The 17,585-nt window shown below is 41.6% G+C and overlaps 1 protein-coding gene across 1 annotated transcript in view; it reads left to right on the top strand.

The window, feature by feature from the left end:
• LOC134224966 (uncharacterized) overlaps positions 1-17,585 on the top strand; it is a 650,394-nt gene that overhangs the window by 580,594 nt on the left and 52,215 nt on the right. Inside the window, exon 9 of the mRNA XM_062704663.1 lies at positions 397-480. Coding sequence (XP_062560647.1) covers positions 397-480 — 84 coding nt within the window. The remainder of the gene's footprint in view (positions 1-396; positions 481-17,585) is intronic.

The following is a 17,585-nucleotide window of genomic DNA, read 5'->3' as shown; positions in this document are numbered from 1 at the left end:
TTTTAGGATACCCTTAGAAATAAAATAGCTTCTGTATAGCTTTATGTATCTAATAGAATTTATATAGAATTCGTGAAATCAGTAACAAAACGATAAAATACTTGATTGGATAGCAACAGTTTCAAAATTTCCTTAATTTGAAAACATTTCACTACAGAGCTCGTTTTAATCAATGTCAATATCAATCAACACAATCGCACTAAATCAACATTCCCATATTCAGTCTTATTGGGCTGGGGCTAATATTGTCACAAAATATAACAAACGCACCACCAATCGGAAAGCAAAAATCAGAACACCTCTTAGGCACACATGTTTAACCGGGGTCAATTTCCCTAATCTTGTCTATGTATCTTTTTTCCTCATTTGCACGCGTCCCCCGTAAAATATGTGCAGACCGTCTCAGTCGGCGGACGGCCCTAGATCTCTTCCACGCCGTGGACTTAAATCCCGACTACTGCAGTTCAACTCGAGCCGCGGGTATGCCAAATGTGCTAGAAGGTGGCGTGGGTCGGTGTTCGAGAGCTTTCCCTGCTTTCCTCCAAACCCACCGGAGGGTCGAAAGCCACGGACAATGACTGAATGATAAACCCATACCACTTGAACCGGGACTCCGGAAGTCAAAGTTTCGAATATAATGCTTTCCCTACTAGTTTTTCACTCACTGTGCTCCAGCCAGTCTACAACAATGTTTGCACAAAGAAAATTGGATTAGGGCGTCGAGTCTGGCAGGGGGAAACCATGCGTAATTTTTTGATTGCTTCACATTGGTCTTCACCGTGTGGGACCGATTCACAAACCCTGCCCAGCAAGTAACACGATCTACATCCGTCGCTTTCTGCTAGCCTGGGAGGGTACCGTGAAACGGGCGGAGAAGATATTCTGGAGGCTGTCCGTCGAAATAAGGAACACGCGCGCGAAATAAGATGATGGCGGCGTTAAGGGCAATCGGTGAGGCTTGGCAACAGAGTTGGAGACGTGAGAGGGCATGCAAATATGTTTCCGGATTCCATTGTCATGTTGATGGAATGGTAATTTTATCCTTCGAGAAGCTGGGTGTAGTATTTTCAGACAAAACAGAACATAAGAAATGTTTACCCACTACTCTTGATTGATGTTTGAATAACATCCTAGGTGCTCTAACTAGCTTGTTCAATTCAATGTGTTGAAAATGCTAGACTGGTGCGAAAGGCGCCTATGTAAAGATTCCTTCTTATTCAGTGGCTTTTGTCGAAATTTTAAAACAAACCATCATGAGAAAAATCAGTTTATAGAAGCTCCATGTCTGATATGTCAGTTTTTTTTCTCCCCAGTTGAACATTGAACACGTTCGCCGATTCAGTCCGTTGAAAATACAGCAAACAATGATTCGATAGTAATTTTATGTTTTTTAGATTATTTGAGAACTTCAAATTCAAAAACTCTTTAGCAACCAGTCTAGCTTTGTTTTGCTGTTCCTGCCTAAGGTTCAAGTGTATTTTCCGGTAGAACTACTCCGCACACGAACTAACGAAAGCATCATGCGCAGATTTCACCATCTACGAGGCCTGTACCAACAAAGATTCAACCGTCACGTTTTCCAGCCAGCCAAAGCCTCACAATCATAACGCCTTGCCTTGTTCACATCATCATCGACGCGGACCGCGCGCGGAGCATCCACCCGAAAGCAATAAAAATAAACAGCATCAAGTTCACTCATCCAAGCAAATAAATCAAAGTTTTCGAATGTAATGCGATAAACAGACATTAAGGCGCGGGTGTTCGCCAACGTTCGTTTTCGCACATATGAGCGAACCGGGCGGAGAAAGCGCTATATTGCGCTTGTTATTTCTCTTTTATGAGCTTTTACCACCTCCGTGCAAGTCATCGACCAGCGCTCTGCTTCGTGATGTGGAAATGGAAAAAAAAGTAAAGACTATCAACATAATGTGCCTTATACAAATGAGGGGAAAATTCCATTAAGAAATTCACAATGAACGTAAAATAAAAACATTAATGAACATTTCGTGATATTTCATTCATGAAAAAAAACTTTAAACTTCTCGTCCAACGATAACAGAAGAAAAGGGGAATGGATTGAAAATAACAAATCTTGACTTCTTGACAAATTCGGTTTTTATTGGTTTCAACGCTGCTATATTTCTTTTTGAATAACTTCGGCTGTTCAATGATACTTTTCGACATTATTATGAAACTTTCATAGATTTGCCAAAAAAGAGAAAGAAATCACGCAACCATGGCATAACTTTAGGCGACATGCCATCATTACCAACTTCATTCGCGGAAAGATCGTGCTTCGGTGAAGCGCGTGTGGTCCTTGTCGCTTCGATATGAATATTTGCTGGGCATGGTGGGATATTTGTTTTTCGGTAAATATTCAACATGTTCGTTATCCATGTGGGGCTGATGTGATCAGTGGGAGATTGATTGTAGTTATCACGTGACAAACATGAAGTGTGGCAAAGGTTGGTATAATATGCACTCTTTAAGCGTTTTTGATGATTCACATAAACGTAATTTTCTAACGTATTCAATCCTCGACTTCGAGTCGAGTCAAGTACGAGACACGTACACGTCGAGTCAAGTACGAGACGACCATACAGTTGCGGTCGAAATACGTATCTGCAAAGATATCGAAATAATTGGTGGAATTAAATGGAGAGTACTAAACTCGTCTTAGACGGTTGAATACATTCCACTAAAAAGAGCTTAAAATATTTTTTCTGAATGTTCCACTTGTTTTCATGATAAATAATGAAGAAGTGACAAAACAATATCAGAAATATTTTATGGGATGTCCTTAGGTTCAAAACTTGCGATCTACAGCCACATTGCTAACTTTTCCCGACTCTCAAAGTTTGGATGTGTATTCAACCATGTTATACCAAAACCATAATCATTCAACTATAACCATAATAAACTCCAGAAGACCAACAATCAAAGTAAGATGTTTTCGGGATATCTTAGGCCGTTCAAATCAACCAAGAGTTTAGAACGTCTACAGGCACAAAACTATATTTTTTTGTAGCTCAAAGCTGTACTCAACCATATGCAATACATCTTCTAGAAAATCAATAGACATGATAAAATTGTTTTGGGATGCTTTCGGGTCATCCGAATTGTCCTCGAGCTCAGAACAACCATGATACACCAAGGTTTTTCTACGCGGTTGGAATTCATTAATTTCTCGGTTAACCTGAACTTTCACAGCTTTTTAAATACCACCCGAACTTTCTTTGATTGTTTGTGAATTTTTTCGTGGGGTTAACTCATTGTTTCATTCACGTTGAAGGTCTGTAACTACTAAAACCAAACCGTTTAAAAAAACCTGGGTGTACTAACTTTTTTCGTCACTTAAAGCTTCGGTTGTATTCAACAATATCCATAATATCTCCTGGAATATCAACTTGGTCATCCAAACTGTTCTTGAGTTTAAAACTTACAGGCTTCAGCTACGAAATTTGCTTTTTTTTGTCACTCAAAAAAGAATGCAAAAATGGAAATTTAGCTAAGAATTCTAACACTTAATAAAAGATACTGCAAAGACTGGTTGGAACTCAATGACAGTTTAGATGATCCAGAATATCCCAAAACTTTCTTACGATATTTTCCAATGGGCATGATTGAATGCATAACGAAGCATTGAGTTACGAGAAAAACGTTCTTAGCAACTGTAGATCTGAAGCCCCGAACTCAAGACAGATTAGATGACCCAACATATTCCAAAACTATCTTACGATATTTGTTAAAACTTTCAAGAGATGGAATGGATATAATTAAATGCATAACGAGGCTTTGAGTAACTCGAAAAGATTTTTCAGCAGCTGTAGATCTCATGTCGCAAACTCAGGGACAATTTTTTTTTCCAAGTTCGTTTATTTGGTAGGCTCAGGCGTGTATAACACTCTACGGAGCCACGTTTCTTTGTGATATGTACAATCAACATATAGGGTAACGGTACCAATAGTGGAGGTATTAGTAGATCCACAAAAGAAAATATTTTTTAAAAATTGATAATTATGGGAAATTTACAGCTTTAATATCTTAGCCAATAGATAAACTAATAAATTTGCTAACAAAAATGAGATAGAATTCATTTAACATCAACAATTACCAAATATTGCTTGCACCACTATTGGTGCACTGTTCCTTTAGTGGCGGTAAAAAATAATGTTGGTTTCCATAGTGGTGCTATCCATTGGTTTCTTATGAGACTCGCCACTATTGGTACAGTTGCACCACTATAGGTGCAAGGGAGACAATTTTGTTAAGGAAAATCATTGTTTTCAATAGTTTTTCAAGCAAAATCTTAAGATAAGTTGTATTTTACATGACATTTAAAGCACGACACATCAACTGAAACCATCGTAAAATGTATAAATATGATAAATCTCATTAAAACCCCACTACCTCCACTATTGGTGCTACCTCCACTAAAGGTACGGTTACCCTACTTATTATTAAATTAGTAAGAGAGGGAAATAAGCCAACGTACTCTTGGTGACTCGAGGTTAGGTTTACAATGTTTAAGGATGGACGGGGATTAGGATTCGGGGATCAGGGAATCAGGGAATCATCATAATCAAGGAATTTCAGCAGCTCATCCGGTCATTTGGCGTCGGGAACGATGTGGTGTGTCGTCGTGCTCGAAGAAATGTTCAACTGGGAGCATCTTCCGGATGGCCAGAGCTACGGTGCTCTAAGGGACAGAAAGACAGAGACAAACAAAAAACAAAATTTGAAGAAAAAGAAAAAAAAAACAAAAGTATTAGACTTTTATGTCAGAGGAACAAAGAAAACTTTAGATGGCTTGCATATAGACCACATCACGGTTCCCCAAAACACCTCTTATCTCCTGGAAGGGTTGTTTACCTCGGGCCACTAGGGTATCCAATAATTGCTCTCTGGAGACGTCGTTTTCCGAGCAGAACCAAACTACGTGATCGATGGCATCATAACCGGCTCCGCACCTACATAAGTTGCTGTCGACAAGGTTTATTCTGTACAGATGTGCGTTTAGTGAATAGTGATTAGACATAAGTCTCGACATCACGCGAATAAAGCCTCGACTTAAGTCCTCACCTCTGAACCACGCTCGCCCAGAAACTTTTGGAATTATGGAAAATAGCCACCGTCCAAGTTCGTTTTTTTTTTTTTTTTTTCCAAGTTCGTTTATTTGGTAGGCTCAGGCGTGTATAACACTTTACGGAGCCATGGTTCTTTGTGATATATACAATCAATATCATTTTATTGTACAGTTAGTAAGAGAGGGATAGAAGCCAGCGTACTCGTGGTGACTCGAGGTTAGTTTACAATGTTTAAGGATGGACGGGGCTTAGGATTTGGGATCAGGAGATTTCAGCTTCTCATCCGGGCATGTGGCGTCAGGGACGATGTGGCGTGTCGTCGTGCTCGGGGAATGGTTCGACTGAGAGCATCTTCCGGATGGCCAGAGCTACGGAGCTCTACTGAACAGAAAGGCAGAGACTTAAAAAAAAACTTTGAAGAAAGAGAAAAAAAATAACAAAATATTAGATTTTGATGTCAGAAGAACAAAGAAAACCATAAATGGCCTGCATATAGACAACATCACAATCTCCCAAAACTCCTCGAACTTCCCTGAAGGGTTGTTTACCTCGGGCCACAAGGGTATCCAATAATTGCTCTCTGGAGGCGTCATTTTCCGAGCAGAACCAAACTACGTGATCGATGTCATCATAACCGGCACCGCACCTACATAAGTTGCTATCGACAAGGTTTATTCTGTACAGATGTGCGTTTAGTGAATAGTGATTGGACATAAGTCTCGACATCATGCGAATGAAGCCTCGACTTAAGTCCTCACCTCTGAACCACGCTCGCCCAGAAACTTGAGGAATTATGGAGAATAGCCACCGTCCAAGTTCGTTGTGTGTCCAATTTCTTTGCCAACTTTGAAGAGTACTCTGACGGACTAATGGGAAAACTCGTTGCTCGAGAATTGTCTATCATAAACCTCACCTTCCTGTGCGCCCACCTTTTAGCGAGTCTGCCTTCTCATTGCCGTGGATTGAGCAGTGAGAAGGGATCCAAACAAAGGTAATCTTGAATGATCTTTCGACCAAACCACGCATCTGCTCTCTTATGTTTGTAAGAAAGTAAGATGCGTGCTTAACAGGTTTCATCGACCGGAGTGCCTCGATAGAACTAAGACTATCCGAGAAGATGAAATAATGGTCTACGGGCTGATCGGAAATTATCCCCAAAGCGAAGTTAATTGCTGCCAGCTCAGCAACATAAACCGAGCACGGTTCCTGAAGTTTTCGGAAGGTGGTTGAAGTTACATTGAAAACACCGAAGCCAGTGGATCCGTTGATGCGAGAACCATCAGTGAAATATCTGTTGTTGCAATTGACATGTTCATATTTTTCAGAAAAATGGAGGGAATATGAAAGATTTCGAAGATGATCTGGTATTCCTTGAATGGCATGTTTCATGGACAGATCGTATTCAATTGAGAAACTGTCATTGGTGAAGTCAATAACATGGAAGACAAAGATCTGACGATATGTAGTTGAGATAAACTCTTAGGAATCTTGACCGATGAATCAGTTCAAGCATATTATCGAAGTTGTGTAAGACAAGTTTGTTACTTGTTCCACATTTGATTAGTATTCTTAATGAGAGCTCCCAGTAACGGTGCTTTAAAGGAGGGACTCCAGCAAGCACCTCCAGGCTCATGTTATGCGTTGAATGCATACAGCCAAGGGCAATACGCAAACAACGATATTGAATTCGTTCCAATTTAATTAGGTGGCAATCAGCTGCTGAGAGGAAGCAGAAAGAGCCGTACTCTAAAACAGAGAGAATAGTCGTTCTATATAGCTTGATGAGGTCTTCCGGGTGAGCACCCCACCATGTTCCGGAGATAGAACGTAGGAAATGGATCCTTTTCCGGCATTTCTCTATCAAATACTCAGTATGAAGTCTCCAGGTGCATTTAGAATCAAACACGACCCCAAGGTATTTAGAAGATAAAGATTGGTTTATGTCATCTTTCAACAGCTTTAGTTTCAGTTGAGCAGGGTACCGCTTCTTAGTAAACACAACCAACTGAGTTTTTTGCGGTGAAAACTCGATCCCCAAATGTCTGGCCCAAACAGTCAGATTATCTAGGGTACTTTGCAATGGTCCTTGCAAGACAGCTGCACTTGGACCTCTTAGAGAGACCACGGCATCATCTGCAAGTTGTTGGAGCGTGCATTGCCCTTCCAAACAATTATCAATATCTTTAACATAGAAATTATAAAGCAAGGGACTTAAACATGATCCTTGGGGAAGGCCCATGTAGCTAGTTCTGGAAGTTGTCAGAGTGCCGAGTGTGAAGTTCATTTGTTTTTCTGACAACAAATTGTACAAGAAATTGTTCAAAATAACGGGTAATCCATTACTGTGCAGATTGTCTGACAGTACTTCTATGGAAACTGAATCAAAAGCGCCCTTAATATCCAAGAATACTGAAGCCAATTGCTCCTTGTGCGCAAAGGCCAGCTGTATATCTGAAGAGAGCAACGCTAGACAATCGTTTGTTCCTTTACCCTTACGAAATCCAAACTGAGTATTTGAGAGTAATGCATTATGTTCAACCCAATGGTCGATTCTTGAAAGGATCATTTTTTCCAATAATTTTCTCATGCATGAAAGCATGGCAATCGGTCGGTAGGAATTGTAATTAGACGCTGGTTTCCCAGGCTTTTGAATAGCTATTACTTTCACCTGTCGCCATTCAGGTGGCACAATGTTGTACTCCATGAAACAGTTGTACAGGTCAAGTAATCGTCTTTTTGCGATATCTGGGAGATTTTTAAGAAGATTGAATTTGATGTTATCACATCCCGGAGCTGAGTTATTCGATGAAAGAAGAGACATAGATAGTTCCAGCATTGAGAATGGTCCACCCAAAGAACCGGGATCAGTAACTGATTCTCGAAATAGCGGTTCTGCTGGTAAGGAATCTGGACAGACCTTTTTTGCGAAATTGAATATCCATCGATTGGAGTATTCTTCACACACGTTGGTGGAAATGCGGTTCCGCATGTTGCGGGCCGTTTTCCAAAGTGTTGTCATTGAGGTTTCTCGTGATAGTCCCTCGACAAAACGTCGCCAGTAGCTACGTTTTTTTGCCTTGAGAAGATTTTTGAGCTTTCTTTCGAGCCTCAAATACTCTTCAAAAAGCTCGGACCTTCCGTGTTTACGGAATTCCTTGAAGGCATCAGATTTCTCAGAATACAACTTAGTACATTCATCATCCCATCCAGGAGTGGCTGGTCTTCTTATGACAGATGTACTTGGAACGCGTCGTTTCTGAGCTTCCAGTGCGCTTTTATGAATCAATTCGGTAAGGAATCGATACTCATCCTGTGGCGGAAGAATATTAGTTGATTCAATACCAATTTTCACCGCCGATGCAAATTTTTGCCAGTCAATGTTCTTCGTGAGATCGAAAGGAACATTAACTGGCTCAGATTGTTGATAGCCACTCTTAATTGTGGTGACTATCGGCATATGGTCACTACCATGGGGATCTTGAATTACCTTCCACGTGCAATCTAATGATAGTGAATTTGAACATAAAGACAGATCAATACGGCTTTGTCGACCATTTGGTCCTATTCGAGTTACTTCACCTGTGTTCAAAATATTCAAATTGAAATCGTCACACAAATCATAGAAAATAGGCGCTCTATAATCGTCATACGTTTCGCCCCATCCAATACCATGTGCGTTCATATCACCCAATATCAGTACTGGAGATGATAGGAGGGAGACTGCGCTCCAAAAATGTCGACGATTAATAGAGGCATTTGGAGGAATGTACACTGAAGCTATGCAAAGATCTTTATTCTTCACATTTACTTGGCATGCGACGATTTCTAAGCCGGGAACAGTCGGAATGGGAATTCTGTAGAAGGAGTAGCATTTTTTGATCCCCAAAAGAACGCCACCATAATGATCATCCCGATCTTGGCGAATAATGTTAAAATCGTGGAAGTTGATTTCATCTTCAGAAGAAAGCCATGTTTCACAGAGCGCAAATATATCGCAATCGGAATTGCGAATCAAAAACTTGAACACGTCTAATTTATTTTTCAGACTATGACAGTTCCACTGCAGCACAGTGATTGTATCTTGTATGGCCGTATTATCCATCGAAAGATACAATTCCTGCAAGAAGGGGCCATGAAACAGTCAATTGCTTCAGATAACTTTCTACTGTTGGTATAAAGAGGTCAATGATTGGCCTCAATGAATTCGGAATATTGAACAAATTCAAAAAACGGTCCACAAGGTCCTTAAAGGAGATCAATCCTCGCGTGGACGGAATACTTTTTCTAGAAGTGCGAATTTGTTTTTTTCTTTCGTTGATTCTCCTAGCCGGATGTTTCTTCGAAACATCGGATTTAGGCAATGGCGGGAATGCCTTACTGCAACTAGGATCAAAAGAAGCAGTAGGGACAGATTGCTTCGGGATTTTAAATAAACCCCCATTGCCTTCAGATTTTGGCAAGCTTTTATGGATGACTTTCGTTCTCTTACGGCGCGATCCCGGGGAAGACGGTTGCTTCCTCTTTTCGGGCACGTGTACCTCCGCAGAATCATCCATATCGGCTGCGTCAGAGTCCAATTCATCAATGGAGATGGAATCATAATAATCACTTACACGAACGGTGGCTGAAATAGCAGTCGATGCAGTGGCTGTGGCGGATGTGTCTTGCGACTTAACCATTTCCGCATACGACTGCTTGGAGCGCTGTACCAACGAGCGCTTCACTTTTGGGTGCGCTTTTGTACACCGGGCATTCTTGCAAACCATGGGAAGGATTCAAACCACAATAAGCACATTTTGTTGCTTGTTGTTGGCAGGACTCCTCCCGATGCCTTTCTGAACATTTGCCACAACGTGGTTTGTTGTCACAAAACTCGGCAGTGTGACCAAGTTGTTTGCAGTTGGTACAGTTAAATACCCTTGGCACAAAAAGACGCACCGGAAACAACATATTTTCTATATCGACATATTTTGGAAGCATCGAACCGACGAACGTCACCCGAAGCGAGCCTGATTTGGAATAAACCTTTTTACCATCTACCGTGGCTGCTGAATGCAATTCCTTGCAGTCCAGAATATCCACGGTAGATTGCAGGGCATTCTTTAGGCGACCTTTCCCTGCAAGCACATCCTTGCAAGTCAAGCTCGCTGCGTTGATTACGCCTTCTATCTCGACCTCCCGCGAGGGCACATAAACTAAATATTCAACATTGTACGCCCTGTCTTTCGCAATTTCATTCGCCACCTGGTATGTAGGTGCGGTGATGCGTAGTTTGTTTCTGTTGATTTGGTTGAATTCAAGCTTCGTAAAACGACGCGTCAAATCTCGCTTAATGCCGAGAAAGTCTAGACTTTTCACTTTCTGCCGAAAGTAAACAACCCAAGGCCCAGGCGAAGCCGCATGGTACAATCGTGTGCGCCCTGCATCTTTTGAAGGCACATTGCCTTCCATAGTATCTGCCTCCATTCTCACCCCGCAAGGTGGAAGAATGATTTTGCTTATGCTAACTTAAGACTAATAACCAATCAGAAAAAAAAAACTTTAAAAAAACTAATTTGATTTATTTTATCAGTCCCACTCCGAGCCAAGCAGATTGGAGAACAATAAAAACGTTTCTACTTATCTGCCTCTGCTGCTGTAGGTAGCAGCAGTAACAATAGCCTGCTTCACTGGCCTCGCCAGAAGCAGCTACTTCACTCGCCGACAGCGATCGCCTTGGATCCGTAGGTAGGAGCACACCACACAATAGCCTTTTCACTACCGAACACAATCCGCGATGAGACACAGCACACACGTCTGGCTCGTTCGAACTATCGGCACGGAATGATCCAAGTTCGTTGTGTGTCCAATTTCTTTGCCAACTTTGAAGAGTACTCTGAATGACTAATGGGAAAAACTCGTTGCTCGAGTATTGTCTATCATAAACTTCACCTTCCTGTGCGCCCACCTTTGCTAGCGAGTCTGCCTTCTCATTGCCGTAGATTGAGCAGTGAGATGGGACCCAAACAAAGGTAATCTTGAATGATCTTTCGACCAAAACACGCATCTGCTCTCTTATGTTTGTAAGAAAGTAAGATGCGTGCTTAACAGGTTTCATCGACCGGAGTGCCTCGATAGAACTAAGACTATCCGAGAAGATGAAATAATGGTCTACGGGCTGATTTGAAATTATTCCCAAAGCGAAGTTAATTGCTGCCAGCTCAGCAACATAAACCGAACACGGTTCCTGAAGTTTTCGGAAGGTGGTTGAAGTTACATTGAAAACACCGAAGCCAGTGGATCCGTTAATGCGAGAACCATCAGTGAAATATCTGTTGTTGCAATTGACATGTTCATATTTTTCAGAAAAAAAGTGAAAGAATAGAAAGATTTCGAAGATGATCTGGTACTCCTTGATTAGCATGTTTCATGGACAGATCGTATTCAATTGAGAAACTGTCATTGGTGAAGTCAACTCGAGGGGGAGTATAACATGGAAGACAAAGATCTGACGATATGTAGTTGAGATAAACTCTTAAGAATCTTGGCCGATGAACCAGTTCAAGCATATTATCGAAGTTATGTAAGACAAGTGTGTTACTTGTTCCACATTTGATTAGTATTCTTAATGAGAGCTCCCAGTAACGGTGCTTAAAAGGAGTGACTCCAGCAAGCACCTCCAGGCTCATGTTATGCGTTGAATGCATACAGCCAAGGGCAATACGCAAACAACAATATTGATATGGAAACTCATATGTGAATATGTACGTTATGTGGAAGATATTGATTTGAAAAATGTATTGGAGGTAACCACTTTCCCTTCGATGGGACTCGAACCCATGACCCTACAGTACGCTAGACTGGTGCTTTAACCAACTAAGCTACGAAGGACCTCCGTCGGCCTTCGCAACCTAGCGGCTACTGAACGAGCTCGAGATTCCCAAATTGGACGCATAGTCAAATCACTCGCAATCCATTTCTCAAGCCAATACTTCCACATGTGTATTGTACACGTCCACATTAGAGGAGCGTGAGTATTTAGAATGTCTGGCGGCTATAAATTAACGTCCAAGTCGGGTGGTTTAATCCCCGGAAATAGGCAATTAACTTTGATTGAACAATATTGAATTCGTTCCAATTTAATTGGGTGGCAATCAGCTGCTGAGAGGAAGCAGAAAGAGCCGTACTCTAAAACAGAGAGAATAGTCGTTCTATATAGTTTGATGAGGTCTTCCGGGTGAGCACCCCACCATGTTCGGAAGATGAAACGTAGAAAATGGATCCTTTTCCGGCATTTCTCAATCAAATACTCAATATGAAGTCTCCAGGTGCATTTAGAATCAAACACGACCCCAAGGTATTTAGAAGATAAAAATTGGTTGATGTCATCTTTCAACAGCTTTAGTTTCAGTTGAGCAGGGTACCGCTTCTTAGTAAACACAACCAATTGAGTTTTTTGCGGCGAAAACTCTATCCCCAAATGTCTGGCCCAAACAGTCAGATTATCTAGGGTACTTTGCAATGGTCCTTGCAAGACAGCTGCACTTGGACCTCTTAGAGAGACCACGGCATCATCTGCAAGTTGTTGGAGCGTGCATTGCCCTTCCAAACAATTATCAATATCTTTAACATAGAAATTATAAAGCAAGGGACTTAAACATGAACCTTGGGGGAGACCCATGTAGCTATTTCTGGAAGTTGTCAGAGTGCCGAGTGTAAAGTTCATTCGTTTTTCTGACAACAAATTGTACAAGAAATTATTCAAAATAACGGGCAGATTGTCTGACATTATTTCTATGGAAACTGAATCAAAAGCGCCCTTAATGTCCAAGAATACTGAAGCCAATTGCTCCTTGTGCGCAAAGGCCAGTTGTATATCTGAAGAAAGCAACGCTAGACAATCGTTTGTTCCTTTCCCTTTTCGAAATCCAAACTGAGTATTTGAAAGCAATGCATTTTCTTCGACCCAATGGTCGACTCTTGAAAGGATCATTTTCTCCAATAATTTGCTCATGCATGATAGCATGGCAATCGGTCGGTATGAATTGTGATTAGACGCTGGTTTCCCAGACTTTTGAATAGCTATTACTTTGACCTGTCGCCATTCAGGTGGCACAATGTTGTACTCCATGAAACAGTTGTACAGGTCAAGTAATCGTCTTTTTGCGATATCTGGGAGGTTTTTAAGAAGATTGAATTTGATGTTATCGCATCCCGGAGCATAGTTATTCGATGAAAGAAGAGACATAGAAAGTTCCAGCATTGTGAATGGTCCACCCAAAGAAACGGGATCACTGACTGATTCTCAAAATAGCGGTTCTGCTGGTACGGAATCTGGGCAGACCTTTTTTACGAAGTTGAATATCCATCGATTGGAGTATTCTTCACTCTCATTGGTGGAAATGCGGTGCCGCATGTTGCGAGCCGTTTTCCAAAGTGTTATCATTGAGGTTTCTCGTGATAGTCCCTCGACAAAACGTCGCCAGTAGCTACGTTTTTTTGCCTTGAGAAGATTTTTGAGTTTTCTTTCGAGCCTCAAATACTCTTCAAAAAGCTCCGACCTTCCGTGTTTACGGAATTCCTTGAAGGCATCAGATTTCTCAGAATACAACTTAGTACATTCATCATCCCATCCAGGAGTGGCTGGTCTTCTGATGACAGATGTACTTGGAACGCGTCGTTTCTGAGCTTCTAGTGCGCTTTTTTGAATCAACTCAGTAAGGAATCGATATTCATCCAAAGGTGGAAGAGTATCAGTTGATTCAATACCAATTTTTACCGCCGATGCAAATTTTTGCCAGTCAATGTTCTTCGTGAGATCGAAAGGAACATTAACTGGCTCAGATTGTTGATAGCCACTCTTAATTGTGGTGACTACCGGCATATGGTCACTACCATGGGGATCTTGAATTACCTTCCACGTGCAATCTAATGATAGTGAATTTGAACATAAAGACAGATAAATACGGCTTTGTTGACCATTTGGTCCTATTCGAGTTACTTCACCAGTGTTCAAAATATTCAAATTGAAATCGTCACACAAATCATAGAAAAGAGGCGCTTTATAATCGTCATACGTTTCGCCCCATCCAATACCATGTGCGTTCATATCACCCAATATCAATACTGGAGATGATAGGAGAGAGACTGCGCTCCAAAAATGTCGACGATTAATAGAGGCATTTGGAGGAATGTACACTGAAGCTATGCAAAGATCTTTATTCTTTACATTTATTTGGCAAGCGACGATCTCTAGGCCATTAACAGTCGGAATGGGAATTCTGTAGAAGGAGTAGCACTTTTTGATCCCCAAAAGAACGCCACCATAATGATCATCCCGATCTTGGCGAATAATATTAAAATCGTGGAAGTTGATTTCATCTTCAGAAGAAAGCCATGTCTCACAGAGTGCAAATATATCGCAATCGGAATTGCGAATCACAAACTTGAACACGTCTAATTTATTTTGCAGACGATGACAGTTCCACTGCAGCACAGTGATTGTATCTTGTATGGCCGTATTATCCATCGAAAGATACAATTTCTGCAAGAAGGGCCATGAAACAGTCAATTGCTTCAGATAACTTTCTACTGTTGGTATAAAGAGGTCAATGATTGGCCTCAATGAATTCGGAATATTGAACAAATTCAAAAAACGGTCCACGAGGTCCTTAAAGGAGATCAATCCTCGCTTGGACGGAATATTTTTTCTGGAAGTGCGAATTGCATTTTTTCTTTCATTGATTCTCCTAACCGGATGTTTCTTGGAAACATCGGTTTTAGGCAATGGCGGGAATGTCTTGCGCAACTAGGATCCAAAGGAGCAGTGAAGACAGATTGCTTCGGGATTTTAAATAATCCCCCATTACCTTAAGATTTTGGCAATCTTTTATGGATGACTTTTGTTCTCTTACGGCGCGATCCCGGGGAAAACGGTTGCTTCCTCTTTTCGGGCACGTGTACCTCCGAAGAATCATCCATATCAGCTACGTCGGAGTCCAATTCATCAATGGCAATGGAATCGTAGTAATCACTTACTCGAACGGCTGCTGAAATAGCAGCCGTGGCGGTGGTTGAGGCGGATGTGTCTTGCGACTTAACCATTTCCGCATACGGCTGCTTGGAGCGCCGCTGTACCAACGAGCGCTTCACTTTTTGGGTGCGCTTTTTGTACACCGGGCATTCTTGCAAACCATGGGGAGGATCCATGCCACAATAAGCGCACTTTGTAGCTTGTTGTTGACAGGACTCCTCCCTATGCTTTTCAAAACATTTGCCACAACGGGGCTTGTTGGCGCAAAGCTCGGCAGTGTGCCCCAACTGTTTGCAGTTGGTACAATTGAACACCCTCGGCACAAAAAGACGCACCGGAAATAACATTTTTTCAATATCTACATATTTTGGGAGAATCGAACCGGCGAACGTCACCCGAAGCGAACCTGACTTAGAATACACTCTTTTACCATCTACCATGGCAGCTGAATGCAACTCCTTGCAATCCAGAATATCCACAGTAGACTCCATTGCATTCTTTAAGCGGCCTCTTCCCGCAAGTACATCCTTGCAAGTCAGGCTCGCTGCGTTGATCACACCTTCGATTCCGACCTCCCGCGAGGGGACATAAACCGAATATTCAACATTGTAGGCCTTGTCTTTAGCGATTTCGTTTGCATCCTTGTATGTAGGTGCGGTTATGCGTAGTTTGTTCCGATTTACCTGATGGAAATCAGTTTTCGGAAAACGACGCGTCAAATCTCGCTTAATGCCGAGAAAATCTAGGCTTTTCACTTTCGGCCGAAAGTAAACAACCCAAGGCCCAGGAGAAGATGCATGGTAGAATCGTGTGCGACCACCATCTTTGGGAGGCCCACTGCCCTCCGCAGTCTCCGCCTCCATTATCACCTCGCAAGGTGTTGGAAGTATAGTTATTACAAGCTAAGAACTAATAACTATTAACTAATTAGAAAAACTTAGAATAAAAAACTAATTCAAACTATTCTAATCAGACCCACTCTGTGGGAGAACAATACAACAATCTTTGCCACTTATCTGCGGCTGCTGCTGTAGGTAGCAGCAGTAACAATAGCCTGCTTCACTGGCGTCGCCAGAAGCAGCTACTTCCCCTCGCCGACAATGATCGCCTTGGATCCGTAGGTAGGATACGCACCACACAATAGCACTCGCACTACCGAACACAATCCGCGATGAGACACAGCACACACGTCTGGCTCGTTCGAGCTATCGGCACGGAATGAGGAATACCTGGTTAATGGAACCTGTTTCATGGCTATCTCATGGTTATTTCAACCCTTAAAAAATTTACGATTTTTTCCAGATAACTCATTAAATTATGAGAAGTTTGAGAAGTTTGAGGGATCGAAAAACCAAATTATGTTGTAGTTCTCTGTTGGCCTTTTCCTGTAACGCTGGATAGGATCACTTTTACTTAGGGTATGTCTCATTTGGAGAATCAAACTTAAAAGTGACAATTCGCAAATTTAAAAAAAAAACACCCGGTCATGTTTGTGTCATGGCTTGTGCTACCCAGAAATTTCAATACGACATCGATGAAAAATGATTCGATTTATGTCAAAAGTAATCTAGCTCTGCCAACAGGGTTATTCGGTAATTATTAAAATGTCACTTTTAAGTTTAATTCCAATTTAATATTCCAAATGAGACAGATCCTTAGTGTGTTACGGAGTAAGATCTACCAAACCGAGCCGTAGCTTAATCCATTTTCGAGTTCGGGCAGTGCAGTGTATGGAGTATAACTGTCTAAACATTTCCCTGTAGATGATTGAAAGACTCGAAATCTCCGTCTGAAGCTAAACTGTATGCAGTGGAAAAAAATGTTCAAGCAATTAGTTCAATCGGTGCCCATCATCCTAGGCTGAACTGAATGGTAGAAACTAAATCGTGTAAGAGATTCAAATGTGTACTAACTCTTCATAAATAAGTTAACAATAATAGTGAGAGAAACAGTGCGTCAATATCAGCGTTTCTTCACTTTAACCAGTTTCTTGAACTGGATCTCGAGCGAGATTTACCGTTTGTGAAGAACGATCGAACCGTGTTTCCGAAATTCTTTGAACGTGGCACATTTCTTGCGATAGCGTTGTATACACTCGACATCCTACCACGGACTGTTTGGTATCCTACGAATCGAAGCTCGGGGCACTGGCCGGCGTTGTGACTGAGGAGCGCTGTCAAGGATTAACTGGGATACGAATTCTTATTCTTCTCGCGGGGGAATATTGTCTGCATGCCATCAATAATAACCTCTGCATACTTTCCCCATTCGATGTGCTTCAGGTCAATAGAAACAGGTTGATTCCGTCCACTGGGAATCGAGACTTCGATCGGCAAATGATCACTACCATGGGGATCTTTGACCACCTACCAACAGTGTTGTCCTACACTCAGGGCAAAAAATTCTGCTCTTTGATTTTACTCCATCTAAACTATTTTATAGTCTTAACTAAGTAAGTTTGACCAATAGAAGGATGTTTGAATTTT

This window comes from Armigeres subalbatus, chromosome 3 (assembly GCF_024139115.2).
Source record: "Armigeres subalbatus isolate Guangzhou_Male chromosome 3, GZ_Asu_2, whole genome shotgun sequence".
NCBI lineage: Eukaryota > Metazoa > Arthropoda > Insecta > Diptera > Culicidae > Armigeres > Armigeres subalbatus.
This window is presented reverse-complemented; position numbering and strand designations above follow the sequence as displayed.